The sequence below is a fragment of the Felis catus genome, chromosome D1 (genome assembly GCF_018350175.1).
Source record: "Felis catus isolate Fca126 chromosome D1, F.catus_Fca126_mat1.0, whole genome shotgun sequence".
Taxonomy (NCBI): domain Eukaryota; kingdom Metazoa; phylum Chordata; class Mammalia; order Carnivora; family Felidae; genus Felis; species Felis catus.
In genome coordinates this window covers 78050159-78066967 of record NC_058377.1, presented here as the reverse complement: position 1 = coordinate 78066967, position 16809 = coordinate 78050159, and the positions used below count along the sequence as shown (strand labels likewise).

The 16809-nt window shown below is 35.2% G+C and overlaps 1 protein-coding gene across 5 annotated transcripts in view; it reads right to left on the bottom strand.

Annotated features, from left to right (window-relative positions):
- The window catches only part of GAS2 (growth arrest specific 2), a 131398-nt gene that overhangs the window by 71284 nt on the left and 43305 nt on the right, over positions 1 to 16809 (bottom strand). For all 5 annotated transcript variants that reach the window (XM_019812192.3, XM_023239652.2, XM_019812194.3 and 2 more), the window contains exon 4: positions 8737 to 8878. In XM_019812192.3, coding sequence (XP_019667751.1) covers positions 8737 to 8878 — 142 coding nt within the window. The remainder of the gene's footprint in view (positions 1 to 8736; positions 8879 to 16809) is intronic.

Here is a 16809-nt window from a genome sequence, read left to right as displayed (position 1 = left end):
TCCCTAAAAACATGTTTTTGTGTGTACACCAGTCAGATATTAGTCACTACACTAAGCACTATAAAAACTCTGGGATAGGGGTGCCTGGGTGGCTCAGTTGGTTAAGCGTCGGACTTCAGCAGATCATGAGCACATGGCTCGTGGGTTCGAACCCCGCATCAGGATCTACGCTGACAGCTCAGAGCCTGGAGCTGCTTCAGATTCCATGTCTCCCTCTCTCTCTCTGCCCTCCCCCACTCACACTCCGTCTCTCTCTCTCTCTCTCTCTCTCTCTCTCTCTCTCAAAAATAAATAAACATTAAAAAAAACTTTGGAATAAAAAATTACTAGTGGCAAAATGTGTATAATTTAAAGTGGTCCCATTATAAGGAGTGTATTTTGAATATTTTATCATTTATTTTATATCAGAAATAATTAAAAATCAATCAATCTAAATCAAATGCCAAGTTAATTAGGTCAATTTGGTCAGCATATAAAGAAATTTAAAGCAGATATCCTATACCTATTACAAGTTTGTGCTCAATACAGAGCTTAAGTAACAATTGTATTAAAATACGTGATTTTGTGAAACAGCAAACACTTTACATTAATTTTCCTGTATCTGTGAATGAAATAATTTAGATGAGTCCATGTTTAGTAAATTACCTAAGTTGATTATGTATTACTGAAGGCATGTCTTTGTCGCAATGATTAAAAATATGGCTTTTAGTATATCGTATTTGAACTAAAGACTTTGTATTGAGTCCTAAGTATATTTATGTTAAATCACTTTACTGATTCATCTTTTCAAAAAAACCAAGAAAACTTCTACTTATGCTGAAGTTTAGAGTAGAAAACATTTTTTTTCAGTCTGTCATCGAAACATTTACATGGTCTTTTCCTTTAAGTTAGAAGAGGGGATCACTACTTTTTTCTGTCCTCTAAAAAATTCTTTTTAAAACAAATCAAAAGCTCTCTGGTCAATGGTCATTATTATGCCAAAGGTTTTATCATTGAGGTTTTTCTTTTAATAATCAAAACCATCTCAAAGAAAAGCAGAATGCAGAACACCTCTGGGGAAAGTAACACAGATCCCTATTCAAAAATATGTGGCAAGAGACTCAGTCTTATAACCTAGATTCTATAAAAATCTCATGGGCATCAAATGTCAAATGGAGTGCTGCTAGCTCCAGGAATAGAAATGAGGCCTTCCCCTAAAGCAAAGGGTAGAGTTTCAATGTCACAGAATCTGCAAGTATAAAATGCATTCAACCATAAATGTATAGTTTAGCTAAATGTATTAAGTTTCAACACATGGGCAAAGAAACGAAAGCATGAAAAATTGTGTTGTCTATTTGGTGTCTGTACATTAGAGACTACAATATTTACACATTGGCTTTGAGGGAAACTGGTTTTTAGATTTATATTTAGGAAGGAAATTTGAAATACAATTATGTTTTTGACAGAATATTGTTTAGTCGTGAAAATATCATAAATTAATAGCTGTCCACCTTCCCAGAATAGGGAAGGCTCTAATACTCAGAAAAGTGGTATAATAGGAAATACAGTTAACTAGAAGTCAGAAGGATGAAGTTCTAGCCAGGCTGTATAATTTTTTCATCTCTCAAACAGGCATTTTGCCTTCTACTTGTTCTTTCTGATGAGGTGAAGGGCACTTGGTACACATAGCAAGTACTCAATAAATGTGACTCCCTTGCTACTTGATTGGGGTCCACAAACCAGAAGCATTGGCATCAGCTGGGAGCTGAATAAAACTACAAATTATTGGGCCCCACCCCAAACTTACTGATCAGAATCTACAATTAAACAAGTTCTCTGGGGGATGAGTAAGCACTTTAAGGTTGGAAAAGCACTGTATTAGCCAATGCTGTGATTATTATAATAAACATCAGTCAGGGGTTCCTAGGTGGCTCAGTAGGTTGAGCATCTGACTTCAGCTCAGGTCATGATCTCACAGTTCATGAGTTCCAGCCCCACATCAGGCTCTGTGCTGACAGCTCAGAGCCTGGAGCCTGCTTCAGATTCTGTGTCTCCCTCTCTCTCTGCCCTTCCCCTGCTCACTCTGTCTATCTCTCTCTCTCTCTCTCTCAAAAATAAACATTAAACATCAGTTATAATTCCTCTATTTTGTTAAAAAGATTCCAATGTGCTTTGCTATATATAATATGCTCTACAAATGTTTCAGATAGCAGTGATGATGATGATGAATGGAGGGAAAGTAATTCATGCATTGAATTAGCCCTTAATGTGTACTATGGGCATTTCTCTCCTGCCAGGATTAATAAAGTACTAAAAAGGTTTTTCTAGAAATTCTAGAAATTTAAGGGCTAGTCACAAACTGCTCCCTGTATGTCACTCCTGGTAAGACCCATGCAGAAACCTTTCAGCTTAAAGGTAGGGGGCAATTAGGGATAGCACAGCAATTTAGGTGCCTTGAAACTGATCTCAAGAAAGCTAAAGAAAAAGCAAAGAATCTCACCTACTCATAAACGCTAGGTGTGCGTGTACCCAGATTTCTCAGAATCATGATTCACATTTAGAAAGGCTATGACATCCACATAATTCACAGAAACAAGAATATTTCATTCATAATCTCATCAGTTATGGAATATGTATAGAATGAAATGTAGTTAAGTGCCTTTGCCACTGAGTCAAGAAATGTCCTGCACCAAGTGATGTCCTTCCTTTCTTTAGTACTGGACTTCATGTGAAATTAATGGGTTAAGTCACTAACACTCAGAACAGCAATTAGAGGCAAGAATCTTTTCTAATTTGGTTTGTAGTTACACTTTATTTTTCCTCTTTAAATAATCATATGAACTTCTAAAATTAACTCAGAGCATAACTTTCTATAACACAGGGGCATGATCTTTGGAGGTAAATGGAGCCGAATTCAAATTCCACCTGGGCCATTGAGAAGGTGTGTACATTGGGCAAGTTATTTAATTCTCTGGGCCCCAGGATCTCATTTATAAAATGAAGGTTGTTGGAGAAGTAGATATGGTAAGATGTGCACTGCCTAGCTACCATTATTGAGCATATAGTTATTAGTATTGGATATTGTACAGCAAAAATTTGATCCTGGAAAAGCTAGAAAGCTGTTCATTTCCCTAATTTAACCTTGACTTTGCTGAGTCTTGATGTAATTATCATTCTAGGGAGACGTTTAGTTCTCTCAATCAGATTCTGTACTGTTTTCTCATACCTTTGCCCTGGCATATGGCAAATAGCTAAATTTGGAAAGAATTTCTGAGTTCAAAAGTAAAAATGTGAACTGAGATGCTAATAAATTAAAATAAAAAAAACAAAAGTCTAACATAATTGTCTCTGGGAAAGAAACTGAATATAAATAACCCAAATGCTGAATGGATGTCTTGAAACTGTCATCCTAACAAAAGGATATTTTATTTTATACTAATAAAACTAATATAACTTTTTTCCATAGAAATGTTCTTAGAGTCCATAATAACAAGATAATAACAAGAGATGATTTATCAAACACTGGAAGGTAGGCATAGATTCCTTTTCTGATGTTAACAAGTGACTTTAAACTATAAAATGGACAACAATATTTAAAAGTCCACACGTAATCCTTTTTAGTTTTCTGCAGCAACATCAAACCAATACTGTGAATAGAACAGTGCTTGACCAAGGTTCAGTAAAAGAAAGGGTTTTGTAAAACTACTCATTGGGGTCATGCATCCACAGAAGACAACGCCACACAGCCAACACAAACACAGAAAATAAAAATAAAGAACAAATCACACACATTTGCATGCTAGCACAACAGATAGCAAACCCTTTTCTTGCTGAGTAGATTCTTTCTCTGAGAAATAGATGAAGGATAGTCACTGGCTTCCAAATCCTATAATCATCCAATGACATAATGATATAGACACAATTACTGCAAACACAACATTATGCATTTTTAAAGTATTCCCCACCCCATCCTCCCCCCCCCCCCATCTCATAGCTCCCTGGAATGTATACATATTGAGCAACGTAAATAAGGCTCTGGGAAAAATAATTACACTTGAAAATTTCTAAATTAGTATAGTAAAATAAATTACAAATAATAAATCCCCTATACAAGAACATTGCTAATGAATGAAAAAATTTCTTACTTAAAATATCTTAGAGAAATTCATATAAGAGCATCAATATTGGGAATTCATAACTTAAAACTTTTTAAGACTGAGAGTATATCATAGATTTTTGGTCTTAATTTAAATGATAAAAAATGAACCATATCAAAATATCCAGCACTGGGTTACAAAAGGTTGTTAAAATATTTAACCTTTGAAAATTATTATATTTATTATTAGGGAGAATATTAATACATTCTATTAACTTCTATAGACTGAAAACCAAAATGCTTTCACACCTAGAATCTTCTAAACATTTTTTCTTTACTCCACCATTAAAAGAAAAGTTCATTTCTTTTAAAATAATTATTGGCGGGAGTATTTCGTCTTTAGAATGATAAACTACATACTATTAAATTTAAGGAAGCATTCATGTTCATCTTTTGAATCTAAAGCACAATCCTAAATATTTTTAAAGAATCCAATGAAACCAATTGTGAGACATGAAAAAAAAACAAAAAAAAAACCAAATCTCCTCTAGCCACTGACCTATATGTCAGCGTGGTTTGAACAGTGGGGGTTGTAGCTGAGCATTATATGCAGACCTGTAAGGGTAAAGCCTGCCCCGCAGAGCACACAAAGATCCACGTGGTCTATTCTTAGAGCAGTATAAAATTCGCCAAACACTTGAAATGTCACTTTAACTTCGACAATGGGAAATAGCCCTTACAATTCTCAGTGTGTACAATTCTAGGCCAACAAATAATTCTCTATGCAAATTGGTTCCAATGATATCTTAATATAAATAACATTAACTGCTCATACTTCAGATGGCATGCCACCTCTATTGACTGATGTTTGTTAACAGACAAGAAGAAGAAAATAATATCGTTTATAACCTGATTTCTGTTTGTCTTTCTTTCAAATTCTGAAAATACTTTAATGGTCATTTACTATATATGTGTGACCTCATGTTCATAGCAGATTGTAGGTTTTCTATATCCTTAAATAGTCTCAGCAATATTTTTGGTTCATATCTACAGATGCCTCTAGTTTGTTTAAGACATCACTAAATGTCATAGAGTCAGTTCATTTCCCTTTGTTTTACTATTATTTAAAAAAAAAAGCATTTCAGTGGACATTCTGGTGCTTACTTCTACTTATTTCCTTTGGATAAACTTTTAGAAGTAGAACAATTTGCTGAAAATAAATAAATAAATACACACTTGTGAGGTCTTTAATACATAAGGCCAAATTGCCCTCTAAAGAAGGCATGCCTATTTCCAATTTTCTTCAACAATGTATAGAAGATCCTATTTTCCCACATACTCAACCTAAATATGTAATTTTCTTCTATTTTGCTAATTTTCCGTAGCTCTTATTTGCATTTACCTTATTGCTAAGGTTTTGTATCTTTATTAGATTTTTTTATGTCTGCTATGACGAGGCTGTTCGTGACTTTGTCCGTTTTTCTATTGCCTCATTTCTGAAACACTATTTAGGATAGAGTGAATTTATGATCTGAGAGTTGACATTTCACAGAGGAATAATTATCAAGAATTTCATAGGAGATAAACTGCAGGTTATAACCTGTATGTGATTATATCGGGTGGCATAAAAAGCTATCTGCCAAGAATCAAAAAGACAAGAAGCATGAGAGAAGCATATGGAGTCAGCCGCTATCCATACACCCCAGTTCATCCCTGGCATACCTTCCCCACCACTGAGATTTCTTGTCATTAGCTGTTGTGGAAAGAGAACAGATTGAGTGAGTTGGGAATCTAGATCCCCTTGCAAATAACTGTACAAAGAAACACTGCAACAGAGGGTAGCATATCAGTTGCCACAAAGATAAGAATGCTTTATGCAGGCAAAGACCTTTGAACAGCTAAAGACAGAAGCCTCTTGATACACACTCAGGACAGTGATCTACTTTATCATTCATTCAAACAGATTTTTCCCCTTCATCAGGGCATCTTTTCATTTATTTGCTGTTCAAAACACCAGGACACAAAGGATGCACTTCATCTTGTGTGTCACTGAAATGAAATCTTGAGGTAGGAAAAAAGAAAAACGCTTGCCCTAAATTCTCTTTCAAAAGTGAAGTGTGAAAAGACATCAAGCAGAGTACACAGCGTTATTGTTGCAAGAAAGTCAATTCTGCAATCCGGAGTCCAAGGCCATCGGCAGTGACTCAATCGCTTCCTTACCCACAGTGAATAATAAGAAAAATCTAAGAAGAAAGGGTTCCACTTGGGGAAATGGAATTTCTCATTGTCCTTCTCTTGATTATCATTAGCATCTATGGGCACAGCTGTTTCCTTTCTCTGAATAATCCTAAAGTCAACGCTATAATATTGGCTCCCTTCTGTCTCCACAGGGTCTATTATACCTCACCTCATGTCCTATTCTAAGCAGAAATTTCAGATTTGTCTTTCATTGAGCAACAAACCAGAAAGCCCAACTATCTGATTTAGTTTGCTACCGAGAGGCTTAAAAATTACTCGAAAACTTGGTGTCATTAAACTTTCTTAGATACATAAATACATTTTAATTGCAAGTTATAATATAGAAGATATTCAAAATGAAAGAGGTTTCAATAAAATACTCAGTAGCTATTATGCATAAATTATCTTGGATTTTCTTTTTATAAAGTCAGCGTTTTTTTTTTTCTTTTTCAAGCAGAGTGAAGAACTAAGTCATCGCAAAATTCAACTTGACATAATTTTATATGCTGCAGAGTATGTATTTATATACCAGGACCTTTATTATACAGTTGCTTTAGGCTTTATTGTTTCAAGATAAAATGTATTACTTCTTATCTGAATGGGGTTTTAAAAAGCCATCCAAGCTTCTTGGCTTCCAACCAAAAGTTTTATTACTTCAATTAACAAAAGGAACTCAGAGGCAGTGAGAAAACTGAGACAAGATCACACTCCCATTCCCAGCTCCTCCTCATCCTAGGGTAGTCACTGAAAAAGATGTTTCTTAAATGAAAACCAGTACAACAAACAAATGCTCAAGTAAGAGAGGAGTTTCCCCACGTGGTAGTTCCTTTCATAACGCAGGGGCACTGCAGAATTTTAAATCGTGATGTTGTTTGTCCACATAGGAAGAGTATACTCCTTGTGACTAAGGTCTGAATTTTTTAACTTATCGTTCATTCATTTGCTCTTTCAAACATTTGTGTGTGTGTGTGTGTGTGTGAACAATTCCACCACGATCCCCTCCTATAATTCCTCACTCATATAGTTTCCCATAAACATGAAAGTTAAAATCTATTTGTAAAATTAGCAGAAGACTGAAGAAGAGTGATATACGTACACACATCTTCCACCAAGGTTGGTTTACTTTAATGTGCGGAAACAGTAGTCAAAGCCCATTTATATAACAATCATTCAAGAAGCACATGATTGTGTATGGTAGGCTACTGTGCAATTCTTCCAGTTTATTTTTTCTTTCAGGTATAGTATAAAATATTCTCCTGATCTAAATTCATATAATTTTCCTCTCTGCTGAGAGAATTCTCAGAAATTTGATGGCAATCTTTTCCACATCACCTTCCCTCCTCTTAGTACAAACACAAATTTCCATAAGCATATAAAATGAGTAAGATTTTAGCTGTTAACCATCAATTTTCCTGGGTTCAGCAGGGAAATGTTTTGTGAGGCTTCAGGGCAAAAGGTTATTCTCACCGTTTGGAAGGCAATTTGTATACCTGTTCTCTCTAAAGGATGCTCCGCTTACTCTGATGCTAATATTTGGTATTATGTGATTTTGTGAATTGATTTTTAAAGCCTCAGGCAAAAGAACCAAAGCTCCCATCCTTCCCCCACAGATGTCTCCATTCCTCACTCAGTTCTATTTCATTATAATGGGACTTTAATTCCGATACTTTACGTGCGAGAGCTATACTGGGCAGAGCTGACACAGGAGGGTTCAACATTTAACAGTAGCATATCAAGTGATGTCAAAACACTGAACCATTCAATGTATGTTTCCTCCCAAGGAAATACAAAAGCTTGCTCTATGGTCTGGAAGTGGATTTGCCAAAATTCATTTATAAAGTAAAACAAGTCAAAAACCCCATAATTATCTGGGTAGGTTTAGACACTAAAGTATCTTTTATTTCATCATCTTCAATTATCCCAATCTCCTGCTTGCTTACCTGATTTTTAACTCACTAAAAATAGATACATAAATAAACTTCCATTTCAACAAAGATAGAGTTTACAGGAAATGGTGTTTCATCCTTTTGTAGAGGTGAAAAGACAATGGTGCCTTTATGGCTGTAGCAGACATACAGAGCTACTGTTCTAGTCCAGGTTAGAGCCTGGTGGTAAAATTGAAGCCTACATTTTCCAAATACCCGAATTTTGCATTGTATATACATGATTTTAGCTTGGAAAGAATGGCACTATTCATATTCCTATCTTTTCATGCATAAAGTGACAAACAGTAAAAGGGCATGCATATTTTTCTACCTTCAAAGATTCAAGTTTACAGCAAAACTACAAGTTTACATGAAGTTTTTCAATTAACCTGTGAAATGACCACACAAACAAGTTTTGATAGCTATACAAAGTCTTTGATAGTTATGACAAAGATACATAATAATCTTATCAGCTAAAATTCTGAAGGAAATACATACCCAAACCTTCAGATTCAAACAGACAGGTTTCATCTACCCCTAAATCTCGGCACCAGGATAAGAAATTTGCTGTGTTGTCTCTGGCAAAAAAGGAGCCTGAGGGCGCAGAGGCTTTGCATGGAATCTTCTTCAAAGGCAGACGCTGAAAAAAAACAAAAAAAATCTCACTCTGGTGGAAGGTCTGGCAAAGTCATCACAGCAGCACATTAATTAAACATTTATGTTTTCAACAAAATGTTTTAGAATAACCTCATGTCAACAAATAGGTTAGTGAAGAGCTATAGAAAAAGAAGTGAAATGCACATGACATTTAGATGCCATTAAGAAACTATAGGGGTGCCTGGGTGGCTCAGTTGGTTAAGCGTCCTACTCTTAATTTCAACTCAGGTATAATCTCACGGTTTGTGAGTCCAAGCCCTGCATCAGGCTCTACACTGACAGTGCAGGGCCCTCTTGGCATTCACAGATCTCTCTCTCTCCTTCTGCCCCTCTCCTCCACTCACTCTCTCTCTCTCTCTCAAAATAAACTTAAAAAAAAAATTCTAAAAAACTGTCCATATAAACAAATCCTTGCCTTTTCTACTATCTAGTAGAAATACATATAAGTCCCTTCCCTGGCTCAGATTGCCTCTTTTCTTTCTCTTGTATTAAATTTTTTTTTGGCTTTATCTTTCATCCAAGACTCTATCATTACTTCTCACAAATTATTTATAAATGTATTTTCCATTTGTGAAAGAATGAAACACAAATATACTATATGAAGATAGATAATATGTAATACACAAACCTGCATTCTTATGTGCCTACATACATACACATATATCAATATATTATATTATTAATATTTTACATTATAATATAAAAACAATTCTGGTTGGATTTCTGCTATCTGACCCTGAAACATATTGACATTCTTCTGGGATAAGAAAATTCTTAAGATAAAGGGAGGGTGTGAACCTGGACAGACTTTTTTATTAACAGTCTGTCATAAAATTTTAGCCAGGAAATCTCCACTGGTACCATAACAAGTGTTATAAAGAACTGTGTGGGCTTTCTTTCTTTAATAGAACATAACCAATTTCCATGGCATTCCAGGAAGTCACAGAATGCAATTCTATGTGATGGGAAAGAGTGAACAATGCATTTGCATGGTGGAGGCTACATAGAGCTTTGCCTCAAGGAGAGAAATTCACTTTGTGATTTAAATTCATAAATAAATGTTTCCTCCATTCACTGTAAACGAAAAAATAGAAGCAAAATGTTGTTGATTGTTGAGTTCATTTGCAGGAACAGCTATAAAAAAATGAGATAGTGGCCTTAGTAGATTGGTGAAGTCCTGCTAACATCATACTAGAGTTCTTCCTGTCCAAAGATTTTATAGCCACATACCTAAAACATTCAGTTACTACCTCACTTAAAGTCTGTGTCTGTCCAATCACAAAGGTCTATCTTTTTCTTGCCGACTGAATTTAACTTAGAGGAGACATGATCAAGACTTTTTCACACAAATATGTCTATAGTTATATATTTTAGGCATTACTGCCATATACATAAATCATGTATGGGGTTACTTATGTAGCAATAACCCCTTAATGATTTTGGGTAAGTAATGGCTTTGAAATAAATGATTTTCTTTTTTTTTTTAAGTTTATTTATTGATTTTGAGAGACAGAGAGAGAGAGAGAGAGCAGACAGGTGCATGTGCACAGGGTGGGGAAGGGGCAGAGAGAGTGGGAGAGAATCTCAAGTACAGAGCCTGACATGGGACTCAATCTCACAAACCATGAGATCGTGATGTGAGTGGAAATCAAAAGTCAGATGCTTAACCAACTGAGCCACCCAGGCATCCCAAAGAAATGATTTTCTATATGAATTGTAAAAATAATCAGAAATAATAGTTTAATATTTCCTCTAAAAAATATTCACAACCATCAATCACTACTTATTAAAGTTAAAATATATATATATCCTTAAATCTAGCAATTCACTTCGAAGTATATATCCTAAAGATATAATAGCATTTGGGCTTAAAAATATATATACAAGTATATGTTGAACAGAAAATATAGAAACAAGAATATGTCAAAAGAGGGTTGGTTGGTGGAATAATACATAGTATACATACAATGGAATGCAAAGCAATTATTTTTAAAAAGTAAGGAAAAAATGTATGTATATTGAACTATACAGATATTCAGTATGTACTTGAAAATAATTTGCCAACAGATATGTATACCACAGTTTCATTTTATGATTGTGTGTACATGTGTGTATACATACACACACTATATATGGAGAGATACAGATGGCCATATATAAGGTTAAGTTGCATATAAATATGTTGTATGATAAATATGAATATCATACTAACTTAAATAATGTTAGTTTAGGGAAAATTAAAGAATGACATGCATTACATTGATCATAATTACCACTGAGGAAGGTGATTGATGCATATAGTTTCATTTACTTCATTACATATTTCCAAACTGAGTAGGATGATTTTAAATGACTTTAACTATTTTATCAATATTTTCAGATTAAATTGTCAAAATCAGCCAATTGTATCATTCAAAGATAAAAGAGGATTTTCTGGGAAAAAAAATCTCTAAGAGATGACTATAAAATTTTTTATGATGTGACTAAGGCAAAGATCATCTCTAAAGAAAGAACATCAACAGATTCAAACACAGCCACATTAAGATTTACCACCTCTATCCCTGGGTGGGGAAAGAAATAACACGTAAAGCTATTTAAAACATAGGAATGAGTTTTCATATAGGAAGTATAACCTAGAAATTATAAACTATTTGACACAGTTAAGGGCACATTAAGGACATAACGGCTCACAGCTTGTATAGCAGAAAGGAATACAATATCCATATTGCACTCGAGAAGCTAGAGATTGATTTGACACTTAATCTACCAAGGGACACATTTTGAGAGAATACTCACAAGAAACAAGCCCTCAAATATCATTCAGCCTACTCTTGAAGAACTTACAAGGACAAGCACTGAGCACAGAAATGAAAATAGCATTTTTCCCCTATAAGCTTGTAACCTTACAAAGTCATTTACATAACATATACCTGAATGTAAGTTTTATTTAAAATTCATTCATATTTGAAGACATGAAAGTTATTGTAGGCTAAATAAAATGAAAGCTGGCTACTGATACTCCATAACTTGGGAATTTCCAGTGCAAGGAATTCAATAGTAATAGCAATCTAACAAGGTGTTATTTAAGTGATTTATAGGGTGTTTGTTTCTGTTCTGGAGCTGTCAGATTTAGTGCTTCCGTATCACCTGAAGACTTAGGAAACTTCCAATCTCCATCCAGATGAAATGTTTTATTTGGTAAAATTTGAAAAAGTCATCCTCATTGGTCCAAATGGCTAACTAATTGAGCCCTCACACACAGTACCTATAAAGGTCATAACACATAACCAGGAATAAGGATCTCTGTGCACTGGCTAAGAGAAGTAGCACACTTACAGAATCTAATATTCTTCCTGGTTGAATACCACCCCCAAATCAAAGGTCTTTCCAGGGTTACTGTGTCATTTATAATTAAGAGTCCTAGGGCAGAAGTTTGATTTCATTTGAATTACAGAACAAATGATTTAATAATATCAGCCCTCAATCCTTTTGAACTTAAAATTGTTTTTGACATATTTTATACCAAAGTATTTATAAAGTTCTAAATACCTTGGCAATTATATCTCTTCCAGTTCTGTGATTTTCTTTTTTTTTTTTTTTAATGTTTATTCATTTTTGAGATAGACAGAGAAAGAGGGACAGGGTGCAAGTGGGACAGGGGCAGAGACAGAGGGAGACACAGAATCCAAAGCAGGCTCCAGGCTCTGAGCTGTCAGCACAGAGCCCATTGCGTGGCTCCAACTCACAAACCACAAGATCATGACATGGGCTGAAGTCAGATGCTCAACGGACTGAGCCACCCAGGTTCTCCCTGTTATTTTCTTAATTGTTAATTTCTTTAGGTTTGCATGAAAATCCTGGGGTGGGGGGTGGGGAACCAACTCTGGATCTCTTCTTTAATATCAGTAAACAAAATAAAAAACTAATAAATTGGATAAAATCGAACTATTTCCTGGCCTAGAAAATCTTGAAGAAGAGTTTTATTACAGAGAACTGCTATAAGTAATCATGGATGTGTACACTTGAAAAGCTGAAAATGAACTATAGATATGGAGAGAAATACTTCTGCCCTAAAGAACTGGAGATTTGAAAGGGAACCTCCCCACATGGCTCATCATATCGTCCATATTAATTTTCCCTTTACTGCTCACCTCTTCAAACAACTCCTACAACATTTAAATTATAGACCATCTCAATTATTTACTGATGTAAGTTTTTCCAGGCAGTGATGTTACTCATTATGTCCCCAAAACCTGACTGATGAATGGTAAGACTTGCATGAATGCTAAGACTTGACCCCTCAAACTATATTGGAATCAATGTAGGGCAGGAGCAAAGTTTTACATCGGAGTTTTTTCATTCCCAGGGGGCACATTTCCAGGGCCTTTAAAATTCATTAAATTCATAGGATAACTTATACATTACATTATTTCTGTAAACTAAGAAATGTATAACTGAAAAATCAAAGTAACACTTTTGAACTGTTTTTGAAAGTTACTGAATATAGAAGGGTGAGTACAGAATAATCACCCCGCTGAACCGAGACTGGGTCAAAATTTAGGCTCACTGACTCACTAGCAAGAGTCATGCTACTGTATCCCAGGCTCCATAGCATGAGATTCGATATTTTGTGTTAGCAAAATGAGAAGTGACTCTCCATCACTGGGATCACATGCAAGTAGTCAACGGGGTGCACATTAATTTTTCTAGTATCGAGTTAAATGTTTATATTTTTTTCTTTCAGTGGGATTAACTCAGGATATGTACTCATGGCCCCCAAAATACTTACAGACTGGATGATTAATATACAAAAGAATGGTTTCAATTCCAAAGTGTCTTCCCATTCCCTTCTGGCAACAAACAAGTTAGGTTGCAATAAAAAGAATTTAAATTTACTTCTAAAGGCTTTTAATTTTTTCCATTATCTGCTAGGGCTTTAGAGGCCAAAGTCAGTTATCTCACCTTCTTGGGATGCTCTGGGCAAATAACTTAATGTTTCAGTGCCTCAGCCTCCTGTTCAAATGCACATAGAAGACAATGCATCTCATCGGATATACGTGTGTGAATGTGAGTTAAATAATATAATTCGAGTGCAGAAGCAAGTGTTTCATAAAGTTTACTCCACTACCATGGGAGTACCCACTAGTGACATGGGGCTAGTAAACACTTTGAACTGTGGTGCAACTAGAGAACTAATTTGTCAATTTTACTTCATTTTAATCTCCGTGAGATGGTGGATGTTAGCTGAACCTATGATGGATTCATTTTATAACATATGTAAATCAAACCATAACGCTGCATGTCTTAAACATAAACACTGATGTATGTCAAGTATTTCTCAATAAAACTGGGAAAATCCATTTAAATTTCAAAAGTCACATGTGGCTTATGGCTATCCTATTAGCACATTCATAATAGAGAAAGGACAGCTGCTTTTGGGGTTTGAGGGTCCAATATTTGGCCACTTGACAAGTTTCCTTTGAACTAATACCATTTTCATTTCTTTCAACTACCCTCAAAACCAATAGTTCCCCTGGATATAGTTACATGAGACACACAATTATATTGGTCACCTACAAAGAGTTAACTTATATGCTGCAGAGCTCAACTTGTGTATGTCCTAGTTAAGGTTGTGAGTGTTGTAGCTTCAAAAGGGCAGCGTGATTACATATAGTACTTATAGATCTATTTATAATTCTTACAATAGCCTACACCTAGAGAACCAGAATCTTACTTAGTGCCTTACTTACAAGCAGTACTGACTTATTTATTTTGGTCTGAATCATATGGTGGGTGGCAAAAGAGAGGATTAAAACTGTGAGTGACAACCATGCTTCAGGCACACAAAACTTACTTTCATATAGATTATCCTATTTCATTCTTAAAAAAAAAAAAATGATGCCTTGAATTAGGTAGGTAATAGTTTCTACATTTTCCAAGATGAAAAAATTGAGCTCATACATAGTTTAAATCAAATTATTCAATCTCTTATACCCATATGCTGCTAAGTGTTCTATAATAGCTCACCAATGCTTGGAATTTAATATATTTCAGCAGTTGATTTATTTTCCCATTTTTTGGCCAGGTAACATTAAAATGAAGAATATGTATTCTCTCTCCCCTGTCAAACTAAAAAGAGAATAGAGAGAATAGCATCTCTGGTCCTCTGCACGCAGAGAACTGAAAATTTAATACTAGTAGTTTAAATAATCCATTCTTCACCAAAGTTTGATTGCATCTAGTAGACATTTCAGATATAAAACAGAAGACATACATAAAAGAAGATGTGGAAATTGCCAAGAACTAATATCTTTCCTTTTCCAAAGAGTATATAGAATGTACTGTTCAAACACACAGGCAATAAAGTCACTCTTTCCATGATGGAATTAATGTCTCCACTTGTATCCCCTTGTTGCTTTTAGTTTCACTGATATATTTTATGGAAGAAAACCTCTCAATAAAATTATTTGAACATTCACAGTATCAAGGTATCTAAACAGAACTACCAAGTGGCTTTGGAAAGGATGAAATTGTATCCTTTAAGATCACAATTATTAAAATGAAAAATAGGAGAAACTTCTTTCTGGTGCCACCAACCTCTCCTGGGAATTCTGCAATAGGACTTTATGCCTCAGACAGAGTGAGCTATGATTTAATACAGTCACAACTGAACTCACTGGATTTAACTCAAAATGAACCTCTTCTCTCCTTTCCTTCTCCAGATATATTCTACCCTAGAGAGAACAGGTCTTAGAGCAAAATTTGGTGTAATCTCCATGCTGTATGGCATACAAATATTCACACAAATTTTTAAAATATTTTTTAAAAGGTTTCTCACATCAGAATTCTGGTATACCCAGTAAATCATGAGGAAATCACTTAAATAAATGTAGAAAACATGTTAAGATTTTGAATCATCTGAAATTGAATCATCAGAAATATACTTCTGGCATAACGTAAACTGATGCTGGCAATGAAGTCCAAGCCTAGTGCTCAAACTTCAGGCTGAAAGGATGAGATGGATAATGGAAAGTTAAGATGGAAATGAGTTGAAAACTTGCATCCATACAAAAACCTGCACATGGATATTTATAGCAGTTTTGCTTTATTCATAAATGCCCAAACTTGGAGGCAACCAAGATGCCCTTCAATAGGTGAATGGAACTGCTCTACAAACATCCAGACAATGGAATATTATTCAGTACTAAGAAGACATAAGCTATTGGGATGTCTGGGTAGCTCCGTGGATTAAGCATCCGACTTCAGCTCAGGTCATGATCTCACGACTCATGGGGTTGAGCCCCATGTCGGGCTCTGTGCTGACAGCTCAGACCATGGAGCCTGCTTCAGATTCTGTGTCTCCCTCTTTCTCTGCCCCTCCCCTGCTCATGCTCTCTCTCTCTCTCTCAAAAATAAATAATAAAAACATTAAAAAAGTTTAAAAAAAAAAAAAAGACATGAGCTATCCAGCCTTAAAAGACATGTTGGAGCCTTAACTGTATATTACTAAGCAAAAGAAGCCAATGTGAAAAGGCTACGTATCGCATGATTCTAATTATATACAAAAGGTAAAACTATGGAAACAGTAAAATAATTAAAGGATAGGGAAAAGGGAAGGATGCATAGGTGATTCACCATGAGATTCATCACATGGGATTTTTAAGACGTGAAACTAACTTTAAAAAAAATGTTTTTTGAGTTTATTTATTTTGAGGGAGAGAGAAAGGGCAAGCATGAGCAGAGGAGGGGCAGAGAGAGGGAGAGAGAGAATACCAAGCAGGCTCTGCACTGTCAGTGCAGAGCTTGATATGGGCCTTGAACCCACAAACCATGAGATCATGACCTGAGCAGAAATCAAGAGTCAGATACTTGAACAACTGAAACTATTCTGTAAGATACTATAATGGTGGATAT